At 58.3% G+C, this 25046-nt stretch overlaps 1 protein-coding gene across 1 annotated transcript; it reads left to right on the forward strand.

The window, feature by feature from the left end:
* Positions 1–1137: 1137 nt before the first annotated feature.
* Positions 1138–2308, forward strand: UTF1 (undifferentiated embryonic cell transcription factor 1; the record flags this gene model as incomplete). Its single annotated transcript, XM_080694890.1, has 2 exons — positions 1138–1654; positions 1851–2308. 2 exons carry the CDS (start codon positions 1138–1140, stop codon positions 2306–2308), a joined length of 975 nt encoding a protein of 324 aa, XP_080551016.1.
* Between the last annotated feature and the right edge of the window lie 22738 nt (positions 2309–25046).

A 25046-nucleotide genomic window follows, 5' to 3' on the forward strand; every position in this document is an offset into this window, starting at 1 on the left:
AGCAGGGCACACCGTGTATTCCACATGGCGCCTGCTGAGGGACACCTTGGCTTGCCAAGCCTGTGCAGCTTTGAATACAGCTGATATACGTGACTCTGTGCAGGTCTGGTGTGGACACTGGTTTCCAGCTCCTCTGGACAGCAAGCCTGATGGGTCATGGGGGTAATTCTTCGAAACCACCAGAAACCACCAGGCCATCTCCAAGTGCCGCTGTGGTCGGCACTCATGCCAGCACTAATGAGCGCCTGTCCCTCCACATGCTTGCCAGCACCCGCCCTGGTCAGCAGTCTGGTTCTGCGCCATTCTGATGGGTGTGAGGGTACCTCCCCAAGTCTCTAATGATAGGCATCGTGAGCTTGACTTCCATCTGCGGCTTGGGGCCTGGAGATCCTTATGTGCTCACCACGTGCAGGATCCTGAGTCTACAAAGAATCCCTGTCTTATTGCTCTCCCCAGGACTTCCGGGAATCCTGTTGGAAACTGGCGCTGGGCTTCCTCGTCTTGTCCTGGTCTCAGGGAGGAAACAAAGTTAGCCATGTTAGCTGCAGATACAGTTTTAGATGTCTCTCTGGAGCGGGTGAATGGCACGCTGTCCAAGAGCAGCCAGCGGTCTTCATTAGCAGAATTCCTAACCTGTCTGCCTCCCATGATGAACACCCCTTGTACCTCGTGTGCATCTGCCCAAACCCGCGACTGCGCAGGCACTAATTCTGTGGTGATAATGCATTCGAAAAAGGAGGGTACCAGGACCCTTTGGTCCCTACGGGCAGTGGATAAAGGGCGCAGCACACGCGTAGTGGGCGAAGGGCGCGGCACATGCGTAAAGGCGAAGGCCGGGCGCCGCCTGCGCTCCTCGGTGCCCAGCCTGCTCACGGGGCTCTAGAGCGAGACCCCTTCTCGTTTGGCAAGTCGCTCCCCGTCGGACCTGGGCGCGCCAGAGGCGCCAGAGGCCTAGCCAGAGGCGGCCGGCGGGCAGGGCGGGCGGGCGGGCCGGGACCCCGCGGGCAGGCGGAAGGGCGGCGGGGCGGGGGCGGGGCGACGCGGGGGGAGGTCCCCGGCCCCCGCCCGACGCGCAGGGAGGGAGGCCCGGCGTGCGCCGCCGCTCCCCGAAGCCGCGCGCCTGCCCGCCCGCCCGGCATGCTGCTCCGGCCCCGCCGGCCGCCGCCGCTCGCGCCCCCGTCGCCAGCCAGCCCCGACGCCGAGCTGCAGGCGGCGGGGGGCAGCCCGGGGACCCCGCCCGGCAGCCCTGCCGCGCCGGGCCCGGCCGAGCCCGCGTCGCCCGTGTCCCCGGGCTCGGCGCAGCGCACGCCCTGGAGCGCCCGCGAGACGGAGCTGCTGCTCGGCACGCTGCTGCAGCCCACCGTGTGGCGCTCGCTGCTGCTGGACCGCCGCCAGGCGCTGCCCACCTACCGCCGCGTGTCGGCCGCGCTGGCCCGCCAGCAGGTGCGCCGCACGCCCGCGCAGTGCCGCCGCCGCTACAAGTTCCTCAAGGACAAGCTCCGCGACGCGCAGGGCCAGCCCGGGCCCTTCGACGGCCAGATCCGCGAGCTCATGGGGCTGCTGGGCGACCACGGCCGCCGGCGCGCCCGCCGCCGCCCGCCCGGGCCCGGCCGCCCCCAGCGCCGCCGCGCCGCCCCCGCCGCCGAGGACCCAGGTAGGGGGAGGGGCAGGGCCCCTTCCCACCCCGCGCCCCCGTCCCCGGGACCCCGGTGGGCGCGGAGGGGACCCAGCCAGCCGCCGTGCGCCCCCGCCCCGCGCCCTCCGCCCTCGGAAGCCCGAGTAGGCGGGGGGAGGGGTGGATAGAGTAGGGGCGCCCGGCCCCCACCCACCTCGCGCCCCTCCGCCCTTAGGCCCCGCACCGCCGCCGGCCGCACGAGACCCCGACTCCGACCCCGCCGGCGCGCTCAGGTTCAGCCCGTCCACGCCGAGGTCTGCGGACGCCCGCCGCGCCCCCAGCTCCCCGACGGCCCCCGCCCCGACTGCCCTGCTGACCCTCGCCCCAGAGCCCGGCAGCGCGCCCGGCTCCCCGCCGCCGGACCCCGGCCTCGCCCGGGAGGACCCCGCCGCGCCGGACCCGCCCGAGGACCGGGCTTCTACCCCGTCGCTCAACGCCGCCCTGCTGCAGACCCTGACGCACCTCGGCGACATTGTGTCCATCCTGGGCCCGCTGCGCGACCAGCTGCTGACCCTGAACCAGCACGTGGAGCAGCTGCGTGGCTCCTTCGACCAGACCGTGTCCCTGGCCGTCGGCTTCATCCTGGGCAGCGCGGCTGCAGAGCGTGGAGTTCTCAGAGAATCCTGCGAGTGAGCCCCATCCCCTGGAGCCCCAGCAGCCCGCACCCCACCCGCAGCCGAGGAACGCGAATAAAGGTCGTTTTCAGACTTGATACTGTGAACGAGTAGGTCTCTGGTTGGATAGACATGGCCTCTGCAGGTAATGGGGCTGCGGAGGTCAGGGCAAGGTTAACGTGCTCAGGTTCTAAGGAGGGGCTGCAGCTTGCCCTTCGCACCCTGGGGAGGCTGGGAGAGGCCCATAGGCGTACCCAAGCCTAGGCCCAGTGTCCCAAAGCCATTCCTGGCCCTGGGTGTCACTAACTCCTGGGGAAGGCTGGGCGATGCCCAGAGGTGGTACCCAAGATGAGTCCCAAGGCCATGCCTGGCCCTTCCCAACTGGGGTGGGTGGGGCTTGGAGGCCAGGGTTGGCAAGAAGGTGACCTGCCCAAGGGACAGGACCCTTTGACCCAGGCTGTGTGTGGAGCGTCCCAGAGTTCTACCCCAGCCTGGGCTGCACCCTGGAAGGGAAGAGGAGCCAGAGAGCATCCACACAGGAGGTCCCCACCTCCTCCCAGGGAGGTGACTGGTCCTCCTCCCAGGGAGGTGACTGGTCCGGTGCCGGTCTGGGGTCTGAGTCTTGGCAGATTCCGTGACAGGGGCCCCCTGGACCCCTGCAGTTCCTCCAATCCCAGATCTCTCCCAGGACTGAGAAGTAGGGCTGGGGGAGGGGAGGGAGTTCCCGACCGGAGGGGCCTCACTAGCATGTCAATGGGTTCTCCCACAGGACAATAGTCCCTGCTTTACAAATCCAAGGGCCCATCTAGGCTGGGCTGCACGGCTACCGAGGCCTGCTGGCTGTCCCAAGGAGTCCCTGTGACAAAGTCCTCCTTGGTGCTCTTCTGGAGTAAGGGATGCTCAGTCCCACTGAGGCCGCTCCAGAAATGAGCTCCCTGCTCATCTGAGGCTCTGTTTTGAGACTACGCCAGGGAGCTGAGCCCAGGGGCCCTCGTCTAAGACACTGGCCTCACTGTGGGGATTCCAACCCTAAAAAGACTTTTTTTTTTTTCTCGGTACTGGGGGTAGAACCCAGGGGCATTCTACCTCCTAGGTATACCTCTAGCCTTATTTTTTTTTTCCTTATTTTGAAACACGGTCTCAGAATTGCAGAGGGCCTCACTACACACCTGAGGCTGTCCATACACCTTGATTCTCCTATCTCCTGGGATTACAAGTGTGTACCACCACACCCAGCTTCCAAAAAGCCTGGAGGAGCCATGTTTGCAGTCACAGACACACCTTGGGGGAGATCAGAGCCACAGACTGGGGGGAAGAGCCTCCACTAGACCTCCACCTCCCTTGGGCTGGAGGCACAGGCCTGTAATCCCAAGGCCATGCTGGGCAACTTCTCAAGACCACGTCTCAACCTTTTAACATCCCACTTCCCAGCAAGCCTTGGGGCAACCAGTCTCTGCCAATGCACCCACACCCTAAGGGTGGGTTCCTTGCTTCCCTCTTGGAGGAGGGCTGTTCTCTGGACTGATCTACTAGCTTCTGAGCCGTCTACTTGGTACCCAGGGCCGGTGTCCCTCCTTCCTATGCCTTTGTTGCTCTGTGGCATCCTAGTGCTGGTGTCCTGACCACTCCTTCACCTCAGCCCTGAGAGCTCCTTTCCTTGACCATCCTGGACCCACTCCATGGTTGTGGGGACCTTGTGCACCTAGGAGCCACCACCCTGGTGTTCTCCAAGATGGCTGGGTCAGTCACAGATTCTTGCAGCACCAGTGTGTCCTTTGCCATTTGTACCACACGAGCCACTACTCTGGGCTGACGTGTTCTAGAGCCCCACTGTCTGACAGGACAGCTGCAGGCCACATGTGGTCACAGAGCCCTGATACGTGGCCAGTATAGGGTTTAAACCCAAGGGCATTAACCTCCACGTAACACCCCAGCCCTGTTTTATATTTTGAAATAGGGTCTTCCTAAATTGCTTGAGGCTGGCCTCAAAGCTTTATTTCTCCAGTCTCAAGTTCCCAAGTACTGGGATTATGGGTGTGTAACATTCCACCCTGGCTTAGCCACTGAATGTTGTTTGGGGGAGGGTTGTTTTAGTTTGTTGTACTGGGGATTGAACCCGAGGGTATTCTACCTCCAAGCTACAACCCCAGTCCTTCTTATTTTTTAGTTTGAAACAGCTTACTAAATTGCTTTAGGGTATAGATATTAAATTGCTAAAACTGGCCTCAAGTCTGCAATCCTTCTGTTAAAGCCTGGGATTAGAAGTGTGCACTATCATGCCGTTCAGCTGATTAATTTAAATTTACTTTGTTGGGAGGCAGGAGGATTGCAAGTTTGAGGCCAGCATCAGCAATTTAATGAGACCCTGTTTAAAAAATATTGGAGCTGGGCGTGGTGGCACAGGCTTGTAATCCCAGCATTTGGAGGCTGAGATGGGAAGATCACGGTTCAAGGACAAACTCAGCTACTTAAGTGAGGCCCTTTGCAACTGAGACCCTGCTTCAAAATAAAGAGTAAAAATAGTGCTGGGGTGTCACTCAGAGTAGAATGGGCCTGGGTTCCATCCCCAGTACGACAAAAAATAAAAATTGTTGCCAGGCATGGTGGCACACACTTGTAACCCCAGTACTTGGGAAACTGAGGCAGGTAGATCACCGTTCCTGGACAGCCTCAGCTATTTAGGATGCCCTTCGCAACTTAGTGAGACCTGTTTCAAAATAAGAATAGAAATAGGGCTGAGGGTGTAGCTCTGAGATAGAATGCCCCTAGTACCACCAAAAAAAAAAAAAAATTGTGTGGTACTGGAGATTAAATTTATGGTCATTCTACCTCCAAGCTACACCCCTAATCCCATTTTTATTATTTTGAAACAGGGTCTTACTCAATTGCAGAGGACCTCACTAAATAGCTGAGGCTTGCTGTGAGCCTGAGATCTTTCTGTCTCAGCCTCCCAAGGACTGGGATTACAAACACGTGCCACCACGCCCTGATGTTTCGAAAAAAAAAAAAAAAACTGTGGATATAACTCAGAAGTAGAGAGTCCCCAAGTTCAATCCCTAGAACAAAAACAAAGTTTTGTTAAAGCTGGTGTGACAGCCCGCGCCTGTACTCTCAGCAGCCCACTGACACCCTTTTTTCAGTTAAAGGACTGGGGGTAAATGGGCCTGGTGGCCCACGCCTTTAATCCCACTGCTTCAAGGCTGACACTGGAGGATCACAGATTCAAGGCCAACCTGAGCAACTTAACAGAACCCAATTTCTATTAAAAAGGGCTGGGGGAGAACTCAGAGGTAGGGTGCCCCAGTTACACCCCTAGTACCAAATGAATTAACTTTGAGTCAAAAGCACACCTTTTGCCTCCGAATGCCTCGCTGCACATTGAATTCCACTTTCCTGCAGGTTAGGGTGGCCTTAGATTTAAATTTGTTCAACTGCAAAATCCCATTCCCCTCCCCACATGGCCTAGGCCTGGGGTCTGAGGCCTGGACAGAGTCCCCTCGGGCCCTGGCAGCCAGGAAACTGGCCAAGTTCTCCTTTCTGGACCAGGTGAGCTTCACTCCTTGGTGCTCACTCTGCCACCAGTGTCTCTGGGGAACAGCTACAGAGCCACATGCCGGGCCGTAAGTCCACAGTACCCCGTGGGCTGCAGGTGTATAGGCCCCTGGTCTGTAGGGCCAGGAGTGTTGTGCCCACCTCAGGAGAAGCCAACCATGCACGGAAAGGGAAGAAGGTGACCAACTCTGGGCCCTGCATCCCTGCCCCTTCACAGTGGTGGGGAAGGTGAGATGCGCTGGGCCAGGCCAGACCAGCACTGGGGACCAGCCCCAGCTCCCCGCCCACTGCCACAGCCATGGGTGTCGAGTCCTAGGGAGACCCCGCGGCGCCATCACGGTGTCCACAGCAGGAGCTGACCAGGCCCTACAGCTCTGGGCTACCACCCTGCCAGAGGCTCTGGCCACTGGGCTAGCTGCAGCCTCCTCCTCCCTCCCCAGGACTCCTGCCTGCTGGAGCCCTTCCTTCCCCTGGCTTCCCACAGCTTCCAAGAGCCCCTTGGGTGGCCTCCATTCTAGCCCTCCCTGGGAGTACCTTCCTCCCCACACAGACCCCTGCAGCAGTCTCTGGTTGGCAGAGGGCCCTCCCTGGTGGGTGCAGCAGGGCAGGGAGAGAGACTGGACAGCGAGAGCAGCCCTTCCTCCTGGAGCTTGGAGACCTGCCCCCAGGCACCCCTCACACCTCGGGCTTTCCACCCAGCAGGGCTCTGTCGCAAGGGAGGGGCAATAGGGAGTGGCTCCGCCCGCTGGAGACGCTGTTGCGGGGCCTTGGTAGTGAGGGGCTGGAGCAGGCTGGGCCTCTGGGCTTCAGCCGACAGCCTCGCCATTTTAATGGGAGAGGGGCTCCTAGAGCTCGCGGTGCCTAGGTGGGTTGGGGCTCGCAGGCTGAGGCTGAGGGTCTGAAGAGTGCAAGCCGATGGCCGGCCTGAGCCGTTTTGGGGATTTAGGCTTGACACGTGTTGGGGACGGTCGTCAGGGCCCCTGTGAACTTGCCCCTTTGGCCACTCGCCCTTTCCTGGCCGTACCTACCTCAACAGAGGTAGGGAAGGAAGTAGGTGGGCAGCCCTGGGGCTGGGAGGAGGAGGCGGTCCCAGAGCCCCGAGGGCCACAAGTAGCCTAGAGCGGTTGTGGGCTAAAGCAGCCTGCGGGCCACAGAGGACCCTGACTGCAAAAGCCGCCCCACCCTGCATGGTGGTGCTGCCTATAATCCCAGCACTTGGGAGACTGAGAGGAGGATCTGAGGAGGATTGCAGGTTCGAGGACAGCCTCAACAAGTAGTGAGACTCTCATCAACGTAGCAAGATCCTGTTTCAAAATAAAAATAAAATGGTGCTGAGACAGAATTGCAGGTTCACTGCAAGCCTCAGCTACTTAATGAGGTCCTCTGCAACTTAGACTCTGTTTCAAAATAAACAATAAAAAATAGGGATGGGAATATAGATCGGAGGTAGAATGCCCCTGGGTTCCAACCCCAGTGCTGGAAAAAAAAAATAGGGCTAAGGGTGTAGCATGTAGGTAAAATGCTCCAGGTACAATCCCTAGTCACACACACACACACACACACACACACACACACACACACACACACACACACAGCTTCCCCAGAGGGCAGGAAGCAAGGGACTACTCCCTGCATCAGCCTGGGGCTCAGGAGGGAAGACTGTGGCCCTGCTGAGTGGGGGTGAGGTCACCTTTGAGCTGAGAAAGTTCCCCTTTGTGGACCAAGTTGCCCTCAAAGCTGGGGGGTGCACAACACAGCTGAGAGATTAGAAATGAAATGTGCTGTGTGTGCTGTCACCCATCTCTCATTCCCCAAATTCCAGCTACTCAAGAGGCTGAAGCAGGAGGATCACAGGTTTGAGGCCAGCCTAAGCAATTATCAGAGCCTGTCTCAAAAAGGACTGGTAAAATGCCTCTAGGTTAGATCCCCAGCGCTGCTAAATTTAAAAGAAAGATTTGTTTTAAAGCTGCGATGAGCCCCGGGCGGTGGCGCACGCCTCCCGGAGACAGGAGGATCGCGCTGGCGCGAAGCCAGCCACACTGGCTTCAGAGACCCTGTTTCCAAATAAAAAATATATAAGAGGTCTGGGAGTGTAGCCCGGAGGTAGAAGGGTTTCCAGGAACCCCAGTACCACCAAAAAGAAATAAACAAGCTGCAGTGATGTTTCAAATTATAAGGAGTTAGTGCCTTGCATCTCATAAATTCAGATTTTGAGAGTCAAACTCCACAAGAGGCATACAAGTGTCCCTCTTCACTCAAGAAGTGAATACTCTTGACATTTCCAGGCAGGTAAAACAGCTGGGGGAGGGGGCTCACCTTTACCCTGCTGGGGCTGAGCTACCACAGTGTGGAGCAGCTGCGGCTGTGGGAGGAAACTCCAAGTCACAGAGCATCTTTGGAGCACACCTGGTGACTCCCGGGTCCCTCCCAATTTGCAGTCCTGGAGACTGGACAGCAGTAATTCCAACCCCCTTGCCCAGGATAAAACAGACCTGGTTCTAAGAGGTGACTGCATCTCCTGAGATGAAAGTCAGTGACCCAGCCTCCCTCTTGGAGGCCACGTCCAAAGCTTCCAGCACCCAGCTGTCAACTTCACACCTGGGATCTTTAGACCTCTGGGTTGGGACGAATCCTAGGAAGACTCGCGTGGGGGACCCAGGTCTGCGCGGCCAGACCCCGCTGCACTGTGGCCCCTGCACTTGGGACCTCATCAACGTCAGCAGCGCTGGAAGCGGGTCAGGGTGTTAATCCAGGGCGAGACCTGCGGGGCGGAGGTGGCCATCCGGATCCAGCTGCGTTGGCGTCGGCGCCCCCAGGTGTCCGAGCTACCGGCTGGACCCCACTGACGCCCACCTCCCGGAGCGCAGAACCGAGGCCGGCTGTGCGGGAGATTTCTGCACTGCAGTCCTGCCTCCGACGTGAGCGGCTGCGCCCAGGTAGGGGATCCACCTGGCTTCGTGCGCCCCTCCCGAGCTTGCAGATAGTTCAGCAGAGAATCTGCGGTGGCGTTCGGGCGATCCTCCTGAAGTGCACTCTGGGCTCCCAGAGCCCGGTGTGGAGCAGTACATGCTGGGAGCAAGCAGCCAGGCAGGGCAGACGTCCAGCCCAATTTGAAAGCGGCTTCCAGCGGCCGGGAGGAGCAGGGCTGTGCTGAAGGCCACCAAGAGCGGGAAGGGCGCAGTGGGAGTAGGAGGGTCCTCTCTGGACACCCCGACACCCTGAATACTGAACCTCCTCGGGTGTGGACGGGATCCTGCACCTCTAGGCTGGGCACCATGCTGCCAGCTCCAGAATCAGCTCACGGTAAGGAGATCCCCAGTAGCCTTCAGACTGGCCGGTGCGGGTCTGCGGAGTGTGAGGCAGCCAGCAGGGTAGGATGGGGAGGACAGGTGCCCCCAACCTTGGACAGTCCTGACTCCATTAGCAGTCAGTAGCCCCGCCCTTGCCCCAGACTTCTTGGAGCCTGGGAAGTGTAAACTGCCTCCTTTGTGCTGGGAATTCAAGGCAATTAGGTGCCACTTATCAGCCGTATCCCACTCCCTCCCTGAGCATATAAATGCAGGCCTGTAGACCCCGTGGCCAGCTTGTGTTGGAACCGCGGCTGCACCAGTCCTCTGAGGCTCTGTGGTGCTGCCCACCCCACCATCTGCGATGGTTCCCTCCACCCTGCCTGGTGCCTACAAACCACCCTCCAACTTTGGGTCCGTAGACTGGCTCTCCCAGAGCAGCTGCTCAGGGTCCGCCCTCACCTCCAAGCGCCCCCAAGTTTCCCCCAGGAATCTCCCTAGCCAAGGCCAGGAGCGCGTCATCTGGAAGCCCCCTCAGACCCCCGGCGTCCAGAAGGATAAGTACGGGGAACCTCCAGTGCCGGAGCCGCCCGTCACAGGTAAGCTGGATGGGGGTGGGTGCTTCCTTAGCCGGAAGGGCCTCATGCTGGGTAAGTTCCAGGTTCAAGGCCCCAAGACCTACACACCCCTGCGTGCTTTTCTGTACTAGGCAGGGATTGGGGATGCTTTTAACAGGAGCTGGGAGTAGATCTCTTGCTTGCCCTCTTGGGAGAGTATGCTTCTTCTTGGGAAACAGAAGCAGAAACGGTGCTGGGAATTTTCCCTCCCTGGGCGCAGAGTGGCTCATCCCTTAGAGGCCGCCTGCTCAACCCAGGCTAGAAGAGGCTGGGCTGGTTCAGGCCTTTTCTGTGAAACTTGGGGATAGCCTCAGCACTTTCATGCAAATGATTTTCTTTTCTTATTCTTTTTTTTTTTTTGCAAATGATTTTCTGGTTCCTTTGTGGATTCTGGGAACTCCTTTGGAGGGAGGGGCCTTGTGGCCCTTTCCAGCCAAGCTGGATCCCTGGTCTAACCTCAAACTGAGCCCATTCCCAGTCCACCCGGGGCCCTGTTTTGTTTTGGTGGGTGTGTGTAGGGGGGTGTTGGGGTTTTTTGTTGCTTGGTTTGTTATTTGAAGGGGGGGGGGGTGAATCCTGGGCGTGCACGTGCTCGGCAAGCCCCCTATGTGGACCTACATTCCCCAGCCCTTCTTTCATTTTCTTTTGAGACGGGGTCTCCTAAATTGCCAGGCTGGCCTGGAACTTTTGATCCCCTTCTTCAGCCTCCTGAGCCGCCAGGATTGCTGGCTTGTGCCGCTTAACCCTGCTGTTTATTCCTTGTTGCTCTAGCGTCCAGCCCAGGGCCTCCTCTTACATGCTAAAAAGGCCCTCTGCCACTGAGCCACAGCCCAGCGTGATGTCTGGTTTTTTAACCTACTTGGGCAGCAGGGCATGGTGGTGTGCATCTGTAATCCCAGTACCTGAGAGGCTGAAACCAGATCTGTAAGTTCTCTAGACCAGAACTTCGCAACTTAGTGAAATCCTGTCTTAAAATTAAAAGGATGGGGGGGTTGTTAGAAGAATTAGGTTCTTACTTCTGACCCCCGCCCCCAGCTAAGTTTCCTGAAAGGCCCTGGTCTGACCAGTGAAGCTACCATCCCCCTCTGACCACACCTGGTCACTTACCTGGGAGACCTGCCCCCTCCTGGTGCCCTTGGCCAATCAGTGAACGGGACATTCCCCACTGACCCTGAGCCAATTACCTGGCCGCATGACCCCCTCCCATGGGACTCTAGCCAATTAGTTCAAAGGGCATTTCTCCTAGCCTGTGAGCCCCCAATCCGTAACCTCAAGCCCCTATATATCACTGATCCCAACACGTGCTCCCTCTCTTCCTGGATTCTTCTTTCTCTCTCCCCCTCTGTCTCTTTCTTTCTCTCTCTTTCTATGTTTCTTCCTTTCATACTGGCCCCTCCAATAAATCTCTTGGCTACAAGGTGGTCTCTGGTGTGGTCAAACTTTGTCCTTTCAGGGGTAGCTCTGTTGTAGAGCACCCCTAGTTTCAATCCCCACTACCACACACACCAAATAAAATTACTTGTTCAAATATGGGGTTAATATTATCTATAAACTACTTAAGAAAAATTTAAAGTGGTAGAGCACTTTCTCTCCCCAGCACTGCAATGTCTATTAAAATATGTCATATATGCTAAATATATTAATATATATTAAAAATAAATAAAAGTTTGAGTAGTCTTCATGGAAGAATTTTATACTTCAATGAGCTGAGATTTATTTATTTATTTTTTTTCGGGTATGGAGATGGAACTCAGGGGCATTTGACCTCTGAGCTCCACCATCTGCCCTATTTTTTTATTCTTTATTTTGAAACTGTGTCTCACTGAGTTGCAGAGGGCCTCACTAAGTAGCTGAAGCTGTCTGTGAACCATGATCCTCAGGTCTCAGCCTCCCGAATGCTGGTATTAGAAGCATACGCCCTCACGCGCCCGGCTTCAATGAGCTGAGATTTTAAATGCATTCTCCCAGCCTGGAATTTTGGTGCATGCTTGTAATCCCAGTACTTGGGAGGCTGAGACAGGAAGATTGCAGATTTGTGGCCAGCCTCAGCAACATAGTGAGGCCCTCTGCAACTTAGTGAGACTGTTTCAAAATAAAATAGGATTGGAGGTGCAGCTCAGAAGTACAGTACCCCTGGGTTCCATCCCCAGTGACATCAAAATAAACACATTCTCCCCAACCAGAAACCCTCACCAACATCGTCAGTCGTCTCTGCCAGGGCGGCCAGCACACAGCACTGCACCCAGCCTGGCCACTCACACCTTCCTCAGGGTCTGGATGTCCCAGCTGAGGTAGAACAGGCTGCTCCTCCAGACCCTACTGGACCTGCCTCCTCCCTGCACCCAGCCTCTGTCGGGCCTCCTCAGAAACACTGGTCAGCCCATCCTAGGAGCTCTGTGACCTTGATACCCCTCCAAGGCCCTGTCTTAAATATAGCCCCTTTGGCAGTGCTGAAGAGAGGGACTTGGGGAGGCATGACCACAGTCCACCTGGGAGGCCGTGCCTGCACTCACCTCGGGACTTGACGTCATTCTTCCCAATCTATTCTTTTTTTCAATTTTTTTTTTTTTTTTTGGCTTTACTGGGGATAAAACCTGGAGGCATTGTACCTCCGAGCTACACCCCCAGCCCTATTTTTATTTTTTGAAACAGGGTCTCACTGAGTTGCGAAAGGTCTCACTAAGTAGCCAAGGCTGTCGGTGAACTACGATCCTCTAACCACTTCCCGAATACTGGGATTACAAGTGTGCACCACCTTGCCCAGCTTTTTTTTTTTTTTTTTTTTTTTTTTGGTACTGGGGGTGGAACCCAGAGGCTTTCTACCTCCAGGCTATACTCCCAGCCCTATTTTATATTTTATTTGGAAATAGGGTCTCACTAAGTTGCTGAGGCTGGCTTCGAACCCGTGCGATCCTCCTGTCTCAGCCTCCCAAGCGCGTGTGTGCCATGACACCTGGCCATAGTCATACATCTTAATGTGGCCAATCTCTTCTTAGCATGGGTGTGCATGCACATACGTAAACACGTGCACTAATAGAAATGTCTAAAAACAGTTCACAGATTAAGTGGACACCAGAATCCATGAGAGGGAATATCAGGAAACTTCAGAAACGATGAGAGAGAAGGAAAAAAGCATTTATCACTAGGCTCAGGGGTACATGCCGGTTATCCTAACAACTCAAAGCTAAGGCAGGAGGCTCACAAATTCGAGGCCAGCCTGGGCAACTTAGTGAGACTTCATCTAAAAATTAAAAGGGCTGGGTGTTTCGCTTTGTGACAGGGTACCCCTTGTTCAATCTCCACTAACCCCCCAAATTTATAAGTTTCAAAACTGAATCATAAAATGCTCAAGTACAGAGTACTGAGGCAGGCACTGTTGGTGTTTCAGAGGAGCCACTGGAGTATGATAAAAAAGAAGATGGGGGGCTCGTGCCTGCCACTCACAAACTCCAGGGGCCAGAAGGTGCCGCCCTGCCCTCACCTGGCCTGCTGTCCTCCGTGGCCCTCTCCGAGCCAGGGAAGCCTGCCCTGAGCCCCTTTAGTCAAAGGGACCCAGTGCCCCTCCTTCCTCCCAGGGCTGAGCAAGGAGCTGGACCCAGTGCGGCACCCCCGCATCCGCTCAGTCTTCACCTCAGACCAGCTCAGCAGCTTGGAGGTCGCCTTCCAGCAGCACCCATACCTGAGCCGCCTGGAGAGGAGGGCTCTGGCCCTGAAGGTGCGGCTGCCAGAGGAGCAGGTGAGGAGCCTGCCGGGCCGGGTCAGCCCGGGCTGCCTGGAGCGGAGGCCCTGGCCTGCAGGTGCTGCTGTCAGGGGGCTGGGCTCCGCCGGGGCTGTGCCTGTCCCTGCCCTGAGCGCCTGTTTTCCACAGATAAAAACATGGTTTCAGAATCGCCGGGTGAAACACAGACGTCAAGTTCAAGACACCCAGTGTGCCGTCCCCAGGGCCCCCACATGCCCTGGCCTCCCCGGGTCCCACCCTGGCCCCAGCCTGCAGCTGTTCAAGCCTCAGGCTTCGCTGCTGCCCCCTGGATCCTTCCAGGTTCTCTGCCAAGTGAAGCAAGCCCCCTGATCCCTGTTTGGGCCTCGAGCCGAAGACAGCCCCTGCCTGGTAACCCCCAGACTCCAGGAGCCACGTGCACACACCAGGACCCTGGGGCCTGTGTACTCTGCTGGAGACCCACAAGGGTGGCTTCTGAGAAGGAGCCAGCTCCGGGCCCCACAGCAGTGAGTGTGGGCCACACCTGTGCCTTCCTGGAGGACCTTCACCACTTGGAGTCATGACAGTGGCTCTGCCCTGGAGCTGACATTGTATACTCTTCTGTCCACGGGCAGAACTATTTTTTTCTTTGAGGTAGGGGTCTTGCTGTGTTGTCCAGGATGGTCTCCAAGCCCTGAGTTCCTGGAATCTCTCCAGGAGCTGGAACTATAGGTGTGTGCCACGATGCCCAGTGGCCCTGGCTGGTGACGGGAGGAGCAGGGGTGTACCTGGAGGCCTGTGTGCCAGGTGCCCTCGGCCCACACCTGCAGCATCCCTGTGCAGGGAGGGTCCCTGCAGCCAGCTGAAGTCCTCATGGGACAAAGTGAGGGACACGGGGGCCACAGAGGCCCACAGACAGACGGCGGAGCCTGCAGACCTAGAGCAGGAGGAGGTTGGGTGCCCACCAAAGGGCTGTGTGTAGCCTAGGCCTGGGCTTGGCCAGCAGGGGCAGCAGCCTCCAGGGGACAGCAGGACTCAGTGACCTCAGAGCTGAGCTGGGCGTGGTGGCGCACACTTGTAATCCCAGTACTTGGAAAGCTGAGAAAGGAGGATCCCAGGTTTGAGGCCAGCCTCAGCAACCCAGTGAGACCTTGTTTCAAAATAAAATTGGGCTGGAGTTGTAGCTCAGAGGTAGAATGCCCCTGGATTCAATCCACAGTATCATATTGAATTTAATTAATTAATTAATAACAGGTTGCTTCCTCTGCCCCTAAAGACCCTAAGGTCCTGTGGCCCTGGCTCTGAGGTGCTGCCGGGCCGTGTCCCCACGAATCGGAGGTGCTGTCTGTCACATGTGCGTCTGAGTGTGGTGTTTGGTGTGGGTAGTGTGGAGTCTGCACATGTGTGCAGTGTACACATGCCATGTGTCACCTTGTATGTAAGGTGTGTGCCACTTGTGTGGCGTGTCACGTGGTAAGTGTGTTGTGTGTGAGGTGTTGAATGAATGTGCACCTGTCACGTCATCTTGTGTATGTGATGTGCATTGTACCATGTGAGCGTTTCTCCTGTGTGTCGAGAGAGAGAGAGAGAGAGAGAGAGAGAATCTGTGATTCACATGATTCTCAGGTCTCAGCCTCCCAAGTACTGGGGTTATAAGCATGTGAATCTACGCCAGCTCTGGCACCCTCCTTCTGAGGCCTTGGCTTGCCCTGGCAGTGGGCACACTTTGCTTCTCTGGCCAAGTGGCCATCCTGACAGCTGTGGCCAGGGGCTGTGGGTACAGGGGGAATGGTCTTCAGCTTGGTGGACACCCAGGCTCCTAGGCCTCAGAGCTGGCTGAGGGCATGCCCCTTGAGCACGGGGCAGGTGTGCACAGAACACCTGGAAGCCCAGCTCAGGAGACCTGGATCTCTCTGCCAGCTCATGGGAAACCATAGCGACCCCAGTAGGGCCCCAGAAGGTTCTGCTGGGAGGTCTGGGTGAGCTGGCTCGTGCAGAGGCCAGGATTGGGCCACAAGCCCATCCCTGACCCTCACTGGGAGCCTCAGGGAGTAGCTGTGGGCAGGGATGGCTCTTCTCTGCAGTAGTGGGGTTCCACCCCCCATGGCAACCATCTCAGAGGCCAGTGTACCCCAGCTTCCAGAGAGAAGCTGCCATTCAAAGCAAGTTGGACAAGGTAAGGGCAGCAAGGCATTTGTTGCTGGATCTAGGTAGTGAGTCTCTGGGTGTTGGCTGGACTTTTTCAAATTTTCTGTCTGGCTGAGTGAGGTGGTGCACACCTGCAATCCCAATACTTGAGAAGCTGAGACAGGAGTACTACAGGTTCAAGGCGAGCCTCAGCAACGCAACGAGACCCTCAGTAATTTAGTGAGACCCTATTTCAAAATAAAATATGGGTGGGGGTGTAGCTCAAAAAGAAAACTGTCTGAAATCATCTTAGAAAGATGGGAGGGGCTGCTGGAACTCTGGCCTCGATGGAGGTGCAGTTCCACCTTCTTACAAAGCTCGGTGCCCTCCCAAGCCCAGCTGAGGGCACCAGGCCTGGGCTCCCTTGGGACCTCTAACCTCTGCAGGCCGCCCCGCCCCACCCTGCAGAGGTTAGAAGGCCACAGTGGACCTCGGGACAGAAGACCCTCCCTCCTCGCCACCTGGAAGGGGCGCTGCTTCCCAGAACACCTCCCAGTAAGAGCTGGACAGGTGTGGCCAGCCTCCAGGACCCGGGGGCTTCCTTCCCAAGGCAGGCTTTGTGTGGCACAGCGGCTGGCCGCATGGCCTCGAGGAGGACCCTTGGCTCCCTGAATCCAGTCTGCAGTGCGGTTCTGCCCCCCACCCCCACCCCCGCGGACCCAGGACCTGGCGACTGAGCAGCAGAGCAGCAGCTGTGCTTCTACCTGGGCACTGGGTGTCTGGGGCGGAGTCACCTGGGCACTGGGTGTCTGGGGCGGAGTCACCTGGGCACTGGGTGTCTGGGGCGGGGTCACCTCGGCCAGCCCAGCTTCCCTTGGCTCTGCTTGTTAACAGTCACCAAAGGGGGCCCAAAAATACTTGTCTTGATTCCTGGAGGAGTGGCACCACTCCAGGACTGCAGAAGTGGCTCTGCTTTAGTGCCGTTAACCTCTTACCACGCCTACCGTATACACTAAGCTTTATCCAGGTGTGCATGTGTAGGTAACGCTAGGGTCTGTAACTCTGTGGTTTTGGCATCTGTTGGGGGCCTTGGGAACAAAAGTCCATGCAAGTGTCCATAGGCAGCAGCGGGAGGGCCTCGAGAGGCCTGGGGTCACAGGACAGCCCCATTTTGACCCCTGGGGGGCCTGCGGGCGGGCCTGCAGGGCCCCTCCGGGTCCTCTGGCCTCCCACACAGAGGCTGTGGCCCAGCCAGGGGAGGGAGGTGCTGCCAGGTGAGGCCCAGCCTCAGCGGGGCCGCAGCTGAGAGGGGGCACCCATCACCAGAGCTCATTGCCCTGGGCTGGGCTGATTAGAGATGAGTCTCAGGAGCCCGGGTGCCTGCTGGGTCAGGGGCTGCTGGCTCCAATCCCCTGGTCATGGGAAGGTGACGCAGACCCATGCTCCCCAGTGCCAGGGGTCCCTTTATTCCCCTCAGGTGGCACACGTCACCAAGTTCCCAAGAGTCACAGGAAAGCAGCACACCACAGCAGCTTTGTTCAAGCATTTTATTTTTTGTGGTTCAAATGAGATTATCTTTGCTGACATTCTATTTGGCTTTGCTTTTTGTGTTGCTGAGGTGGGACACAGCCTCGCTGAACGACGCCCCCTTACTGACACCTCAAATGTTCCCACTGTTGCTAATGCAAATGAAGGTCTTGGGAGCAGCTTCATCTGCCTGGAACTGGGGACACCCTTGGCGGAGTCTCCAGCTCCTCCAGCATCAGAGCCTCAGTCGGCAACTTGCACAGAAAGTGAGGCCACACAGTGTACTCTTCTGCCTGTGAAGAGAGCTTCTGAAGTGTGAGTCCTGGCCCCACACCCACCCACCCTGCACCCCAGGCCCTTCCAGCAGGGCGGCCCCAGCATACACTCAAGGTAGGCCGGGCCCGCCTGGGGCCTGCTGGGCAGCCTCTGCCTCCCGTCCATCCTGCCTACCCACACACAGCCCTGCTCTCCTGCCCCACGCCGGCTCCCGTCACAGTCTGGGCCTGGAACTCTCTTGCGGAGCCTGCTGGACACACACAAGACCAGGGCTAGTGCTCTTCCTCCTGTCTGACCTGCCTCCCCAGGAGGGCGGCAGCGCCAGGCCCTGTCGGTGAGAGGCATGGGAGGCCTCCGGGTCTGGGGGGCTCCTCCGGTCGGGTACAGGCGCCGTGCCAGTTCTGGCTGCCGAGGACCTCGCCGCCCCATTTTCCCATGCCCTACACCTCTTTAGGCCAGACCCTCAAAGAAGTATATGCATAGGAAAAAGGAACAGGCGCACTTCCGTGGAGGCGCTGTCACCGGGGTCCCTGAGCCAGCAGAGCAGCTGCCGACCAGGACCAGGTACCACCAACTGTGCGCATGAAGGGAGGCCCAGCCACCCCGGCTGTGTCCCCGGAAGCTGGCCGGACCTTACCTGGGGTCCTGGCCCTGGGTTTGCAGTCCTCGGTGGCCTGTGAGCCTGGGAAAAGGGAGGAGGCCTCTGGTGCACAAGCCTGCTGCCGCAGCCCTGCCGCCCCATTTATGTGCGGCCGAGACCTTGGCCAGCGCCGTCCCATGTGGCCAGAAGGCTGCCTGTGCCAAGGACCCCGTCCCGCCCCCACACCTGCAAGGCTGGGGCACAAAGACCTGCTCTGAGCAGGCGGATGGGCTGGCGGGCAGGCTGTGAGGCCGGGGGGCCGGCGTGGGGATGGGGCCAGCCCTGTCCACTGCGCCCCCACCCTTATCTCCTCACGTGCTGCTGCTGGCGTCAGGGGCCCAGAGCACACAGGCAGGGGCGGGGGCGGGGGCGGGGAGATCACTCCCTGGGGTGCATCTCTCTCAGGGCCTGCCCAGCTCAGCTGGCTCTGGGGGTTCTAGGCTGTGTGTCTGAGACCCCGAGCTGGCCTGGATGGCTATCCTGTACTGTCTGGACACAGAGCCCTGACCCCCACCCTGGGAGGCTGCCCACCTGGGCCCCCAGGGGCAGTGTCCCCATACAAGGCCAGAGAACCTTCCCTGGGCCACAAGCTCTCCTCCCAGAGCTGCCAGGTCTGGGGGCAAGAATGCAGAGCCAGCCTGGGAAGGGCACCTCAGAGGCAGCTGACCAAAGGCATAAAGCTGTCCCCTCACTCCCAGACCTCATAACATGTCGTCACTCAGCCTGCTGAGGTTTCAGGCCGTGTCTGCTTTGGTACAAGGAGGAAGTCCAAGGAGCCCTGCCTCTGGGAGCCTGGGGCACCGACCCTAGCTGATGTCCCTGGGCCCTGCTGTGCTGGCCATGGCCCCAGCCCCCAGCCTGACCCATACATTCAGGGCCTGTGCACTGCACAAACACACACACACACACACAGACACACCAAAAATACATATAGAAGCTTGGAGGTAAATATTCCTGGATTCAATTGCCACTAACACACACACACATACACACACACAAAATACATGCAGACTCATAGACTACACAGAGACACACAGGATATGCACAGACACGCACTGAGATACAGAGACATACAGAAAACAGACATACAAGGACAGACACACACATACACACACCACTCCTCATCTAGGCAAACAGCTCACTCCAGGTATGTGGGCGCAGGGGCCTGGTCAGCCGGCCAGGGCTGGGCAGTCAGCTGGGCCCACATGGACGTGTCCACAGTGTGCTAAGGGAGCACATCCCTGCCCTGAGCCCAGAGGTGCGAATTTGTGCCGGTGACCACCTCCAGGTGTCCATCTCACACAAGCGCACTGTGTGCACCTGGATCGCTGGCAGGACTCACGGGGCTGTGGACACACAGGAGAAAGCCAGGCGGGAGCAGATGTCCAGCGCTTTCCTGTTGCCCAGAAGAAGCACAGCCTCACAGGGGTGGGAGAGCCTGGGACTGAGCTGAGCACAGGCCCACCCTGCCTTGCTGCAGACTCGACCCTCTGGGAGCCACACAAGCTGGTGTACACCGTCAACCCGGACTTAGGGTGGACAGAGGGCCAGACAGGAGAGAGCTGAGAGCACCACGGGTCTCTGGTGGCCAGCCTGGCCCCATGCTGGATCCTCCATGAGGCCAGGGCGGGGGATGAGGGGCCCACAGGGCCCTGTCTTGCTGGGGAGGAGGAGAGCTGCTTTATAGAGAGGGATGCAGCCTCCAGAGCTTAGACAAGCTCAAGGCCCCTCCCTGAAGCCTAGGATCAAAGGCAGGGTCTAAGGGACACTGGTGGGCAGGGGTCCCACTTTCCAAACACCAAGCTGCAGAGAGAGCCCAGAGTCAGACTTCTGGGGCTGTCCGGGCCCAAAAGTCCCCACAGAGGCCAGGTCCTACTTCTTCCCCCCAAGCTGCCTCCCAGGCAGCCCTGTTATCCCTGACCTTGGCTCCCAGCCTGGGCCTGCCCGGGATCTGCAGGAGGAATGGAGGTGAGCGGGGAGTCAGAAGGAGGGCTCTCCGGGGAGAGGGATGCAGGACAGAGACAGAGGGGAAGGGAGGGGACAGGGAGAGGGGTGAGAGTGGGAGAGACAGGATAGAGGGAAAGACGGAGACAGAAATGGAGGCAGAGACAGAGAGAAAGAGACAGAGACTAATAGATACAAGGGAAGAATAAGACAGAGAAGCTGAAAGACAGAGAGAGAGGTAGAGACAGAGAGAGTGAGATCAAGAGATAAAGACAGAGACTGAGTCAGAGTGTGAAGGAGACAGAAGCTAGTGAGAGACGAAAGAGACTGAGAGACAGAGCGGGCAAGAGGGGCAGGCCCTGAGCTGTTCTAAAACACCATCCACTGAGTTCTGTACTTTGTTTTATTAAACATTTTCCCGCCGGGCATGGTGGTGCACGCTTGTAATCCCAGTACTTGGGAGGCTGAGACAGGAGGATTGCAGGATAGTGGCCAGCCTCAGCAACTTAGTGAGGCACTCTGCAACTTAGTGAGACCCTGTATCAAAATAAAGAATAAATAATTAGGGCTGGGGGTGTAGCTCAGAAGTAGAATGCCCCTGAGTTCAATCTCCAAAAAATCCCCCCTTGGATCTTGACACCTACTAATTAGAAGGCATTTTATTTGTGGTGCTAAATATGAAACCCAGCAGCATTCTACCTCCGAACCACACCCCTGGTCCTGAGGCAGGAGGGCATCCAGCCCAAGTGGTGAGGCCTCCATGGCCTCCTCACCCTCCCTGGGCCAGCCCGGCTGCAGCTCCAGAAGACCCTGCGCTCTAGGAACCCGGGCTGGACACCATGTCTCACGTGCCTCAGGAGGCCCGTTAGGCAGGGGCTCTGGGCTTCGCATACCCCAGCAGCTGCCCCTGCCACCGAGCACACTGGGCCACCTCCCTCCGCCTAAAGGACAGAAAGTATCCTTGTGGCCTGGGAGGACGTGCTTGGCACGGCGCTGGCGGGTGATAAGAGTGGCCTTCAGGCCCTCCTCTGCTGCTCAAGCGGGGTGGGCTGGGCCTCTGCAGCTGTCTCTATGCAGGACGAGGCCACGGACCCCCAGAGGCGACTCAGCTTAGCCCCTGTTGGGCTTCTCAGCTATGACTCCCAGAGAGAGCGGCCCACTCAGGCTCCGCACTGGTCATGGCCTTTCCAGCACCTCACGGCCATATACCCCACCTCCAGGCACCCCAACATGCCTTATACCCCCACCTTCCTTACAACTCCCAAGGTGCCCTAAACCCCATCTCCCAAGCACCCAGCCTTTCCTGAACCCCAGCCTTCCCTGTACCCCTCCATGGGGCAGTGTCCTGGGACTCACAACAGCTTGCCAGAATGATTACCCTCTGGCCCCCACCCTCGGGGCACCCCAGGTTGACCGGTGGCTACTCCACACAGTGGCAGCTCCCAGGCTGTACTAAGCAGTCTGTCTCTCCTGGCCTCAGATGCACCCTTCACAATCCTATAAGCTAGACCTGTGTCACCCTGGGGCCTCACAGTTCCACTCCTAGGTGTGAGCCCAAGAGGAAGGAAATCAGCGGTCCCCAGAAGACTTGGGCAGGAACAGCCTCAAGCTGGAGCCTCCCCAGGCGCTGCGCAGAGGGATGTGTGGGAACCACAGGGATGGAATTTGGGGAAATGCACACGCAGGCCAGGCGCTCCGAGCAAGCCATGCATGCTGGTTACAGGCTGTGTGCCTTCACCAAACGCCGAGACCATTCATCCTCAATAGAAAACAAGTAAAACAGAAACGAAAGGGGGCTGCAGAGCCGTGTCAGGCAGGGTCACTCTGCAGCCATGTAACTGCTGGCTTGTGGGGCTCCCACCAGAGAAACGGACCACGAGGAAGATGTGAATCTCAGAATGATGCAGACTTCTTAGCATAAGCACTCCATGAAAAATATTTACTGTTTATCTGAAATTCAAATTTAACTGTGTTCAGGATTTCTACTTGCTAAATCTGGTGGCCCTACACCCAATTTACCCAGAGGACAGTGGTTTGGAGCCAGGCCTAGGCCTCCACCCTCAGGCCCATGGGAAGCCCGGTAGCCTGGGGGGAGGGTGCAGAACCCACTCCGGCCCAGGGCACCTGCCTCGCATCTGGGCTGCACTTCAAGGCCATGCCTGCAACTCCCTCTGGGGAGATAATCAAAGCTTCTTGGTGTCTCCTCTCCTGCGCCCACCCCACCGTGTCCGGGACCATGGGAACTTTCAACTGCCCTCCAAGGCCAAGGGCAGCAAACAGCCGCCACCACCCTCCCCCAGAAGAATTGTGGCTGCTGTGTCCAGACTGCTGACCTGGCTGCCTGCCGAGGGCCTGTGCGCGCACGCGCGCACACACACACACACACACACACACACACACACACTCAGCCTCCCCTTTCCTGCACCTTTGGGACACCAGACTCAGTGAGGGTCCATCCAGCCCAGGACTCTGGCCCGCACAGTTGTTGTGTTCACACTTCGGAGTAGGGAGTCTCTTTCCCAGTCAGGAAGGGTCAGTCCCCCAGCCACTAAGGGCCCAGCCCCTCCCTGTTCCTTTTCCTTGCGTCTTCAGGCCCCTGCCATCTCTGTGGGGACTGTGGGGCTTGGGCCTCAGTCCCCGATTAGCTGAGGAGACTGAGTCCATGGGCAGCAGGAGGGCTGGCCACCCTAGCTCAGGTTTTCTCAGGAAACTCTTCCTTCTCTTGGCCGTGGAAAAGCTGCCTGGGTAGCTAGACTGGGGGCTGGTGAGATTCCTCCCATCTTCCCAGGGAGACCCCAGGCCCTGAAGTTCTAGGGACTCACCACCTCAAGACTCGGAGGAGATCTTAGATCTGGGCTGGGGCAGAATGGCCTGTCCTGGCTGCTGCTGGACTCCCACAGGGCCAGGAAGGAATCCCATGGTGCTCCAGGTGCCCAGCTCCAGGGTCACAGAGAGGAGGTGGGGCAGGGAGAGGGGCTCCTCTGGAGGCCCAGAGACAGGGGCCAAGTTTGGGTACCAAGTAAGCCTATCAGGTGGGGACAGCGTGTGCCTGTGCCAAGTGGGGTCTCAGGCATCAGTGTGGGCTATGGGACCTGATGTAAGCCCCAGAGAAGGTGGACTTCAGGCCAGGCAGGTGGTGAAGGGTGTGCCAGGGCCCTGCAGTCCCCCCACCCCAGGGAAGCTGGAGCTAAACAGGGATGTGGCAGAGCAGTGCCAAGGATACAGTGGAGGGGCGAGGCCAGGGTGACCAGGCAGCCACTGGGGCTAGGGGCTGCGGGCCAGGGGGCCAAACACGCGGTGGGGGCAGGCCAGCCTGACAAGCTGGCCCAGGGAGGACACTGGTGACTGGTCCTCTGTAGGTAAGGCTTGCCAGTGGTCACCCAGGGGGCCTGCAGCAGCCTCGCCCTGACCACTCTCCTGCTGGACGGGTGGAGGGAGGCTCCCAGCCAGGCTCTGGCTCCCTCTGCGCCCGCCGGGCAAGGGCCTTACGAAGCCAGAGGCCCCGTCCACACGACCTGGCCATGGGGGGCTCCTTGAGGCAATGCTTTCCTTTTTAACATGTATGTCCCTCTCAGGGTTATGGAAATGGATTTCAGAGTGGGAACACCAACAGCAGGCTCTTTCTGACCTGGTTTAAGAAACAGTTACTTTCATTTTTCTTAACTATGAAACAATACATTGTTATCAAGGAGACTTGTGAACAGTACACAAGAAAAAACCACCAGTCACAGTGCCTCCAAGGCCATCACTGGTGACTGCGCTGGCTGCTGGCCGGCCTGAGTTGAAAACATCATTTCACCGAGTTTCTATGCACACGGCCCACCTCCCACCTTCCCATGGCAACACCAGCACTTTCTGGGGTCCAGAGTGTGGATCCTGGGCCGAGTTTGGAGGCAGCTGCTTTAACACAGAGACGTGTGGGCAGACAGTGAGTGTTGGGGTCTCCTGGCTTGCTTTGAGTATATGTGTCCCCCGGCTGCTCTGAGAGTCTGGGTCCCCAGTTGCTCTGAGAGTAAGGGTCTCCTGGTAGTTTTGAGAGTCGAGGTCCCCGGTGGCTCTGAGAGTTGGGGTCCCCGGTGGCTCTGAGAGTCAGGGTCCTCCGTGGCTATGAGAGTTGGGGTCCCTGGTGGCTCTGAGAGTTGGGGTCCCTGGTGGCTCTGAGAGTCGGGGTCCCCAGTGGCTCTGAGTCGGGATCCCCTAGTAGTTCTGAGAGTCCAGGTCCCCAGTGGCTCTGAGAGTTGGGGTCCCCTGGTAGTTCTGAGAGTTGGGGTCCCCAGTGGCTCTCAGAGTCAGGGTTCCCTGGTAGTTCTGAGAGTCGGGGTCCTCAGTGGCTCTCAGAGTCGGGGTCCCCTGGTAGTTCTGAGAGTCGGGGTCCCCTGGTAGTTCTGAGAGTTGGGGTCACCAGTGGCTCTGAGAGTTGGGGTCCCCAGTGGCTCTGAGAGTTGGGGTCCCCTGGTAGTTCTGAGAGTCGGGGTCCGCAGTAGCTCTCAGAGTCAGGGTCTCCTGGTAGTTCTGAGAGTCGGGGTCCCCGGTGGCTCTGAGAGTCGGGGTCCCCAGTGGCTCTGAGAGTTGGGGTCCCCTAGTAGTTCTGAGAGTCGGGGTCCCCAGTGGCTCTCAGAGTCAGGGTCCCCTGGTAAATCTGAGAGTTGGGGTTCCTGGTGGCTCTGAGAGTCGGGGTCCCCAGTGGCTCTGAGAGTTGGGGTCCCCTGGTAGTTCTGAGAGTCGGGGTCCCCAGTGGCTCTGAGAGTCAGGGTCCCCGGTGGCTCTGAGAGTTGGGGTCCCCTGGTAGTTTTGAGAGTCGGGGTCCCCGGTGGCTCTGAGAGTTGGGGTCCCCTGGTAGTTTTGAGAGTCGGGGTCCCCGGTGGCTCTGAGAGCTGGGGTCCCCTGGTAGTTTTGAGAGTCGGGGTCCCCGGTGGCTCTGAGAGCTGGGGTCCCCGGGTCTCGCTGGGCACCCTTGCAGACACCCCTCTCTCCAATGGCCCTGTCCAGGAGCACTCCCTGCTCCCCTGCTCCCCTGTTCTGCTGCCGCGCAGCTGGGCCCGAGGCGCTTGGTCCCCAAGAGCTCGTGGAGCGGGTGTCACGACGCAGCC

The sequence above is a fragment of the Muscardinus avellanarius genome (genome assembly GCF_963383645.1).
Source record: "Muscardinus avellanarius genome assembly, chromosome: 4".
Taxonomy (NCBI): Eukaryota; Metazoa; Chordata; class Mammalia; order Rodentia; family Gliridae; genus Muscardinus; species Muscardinus avellanarius.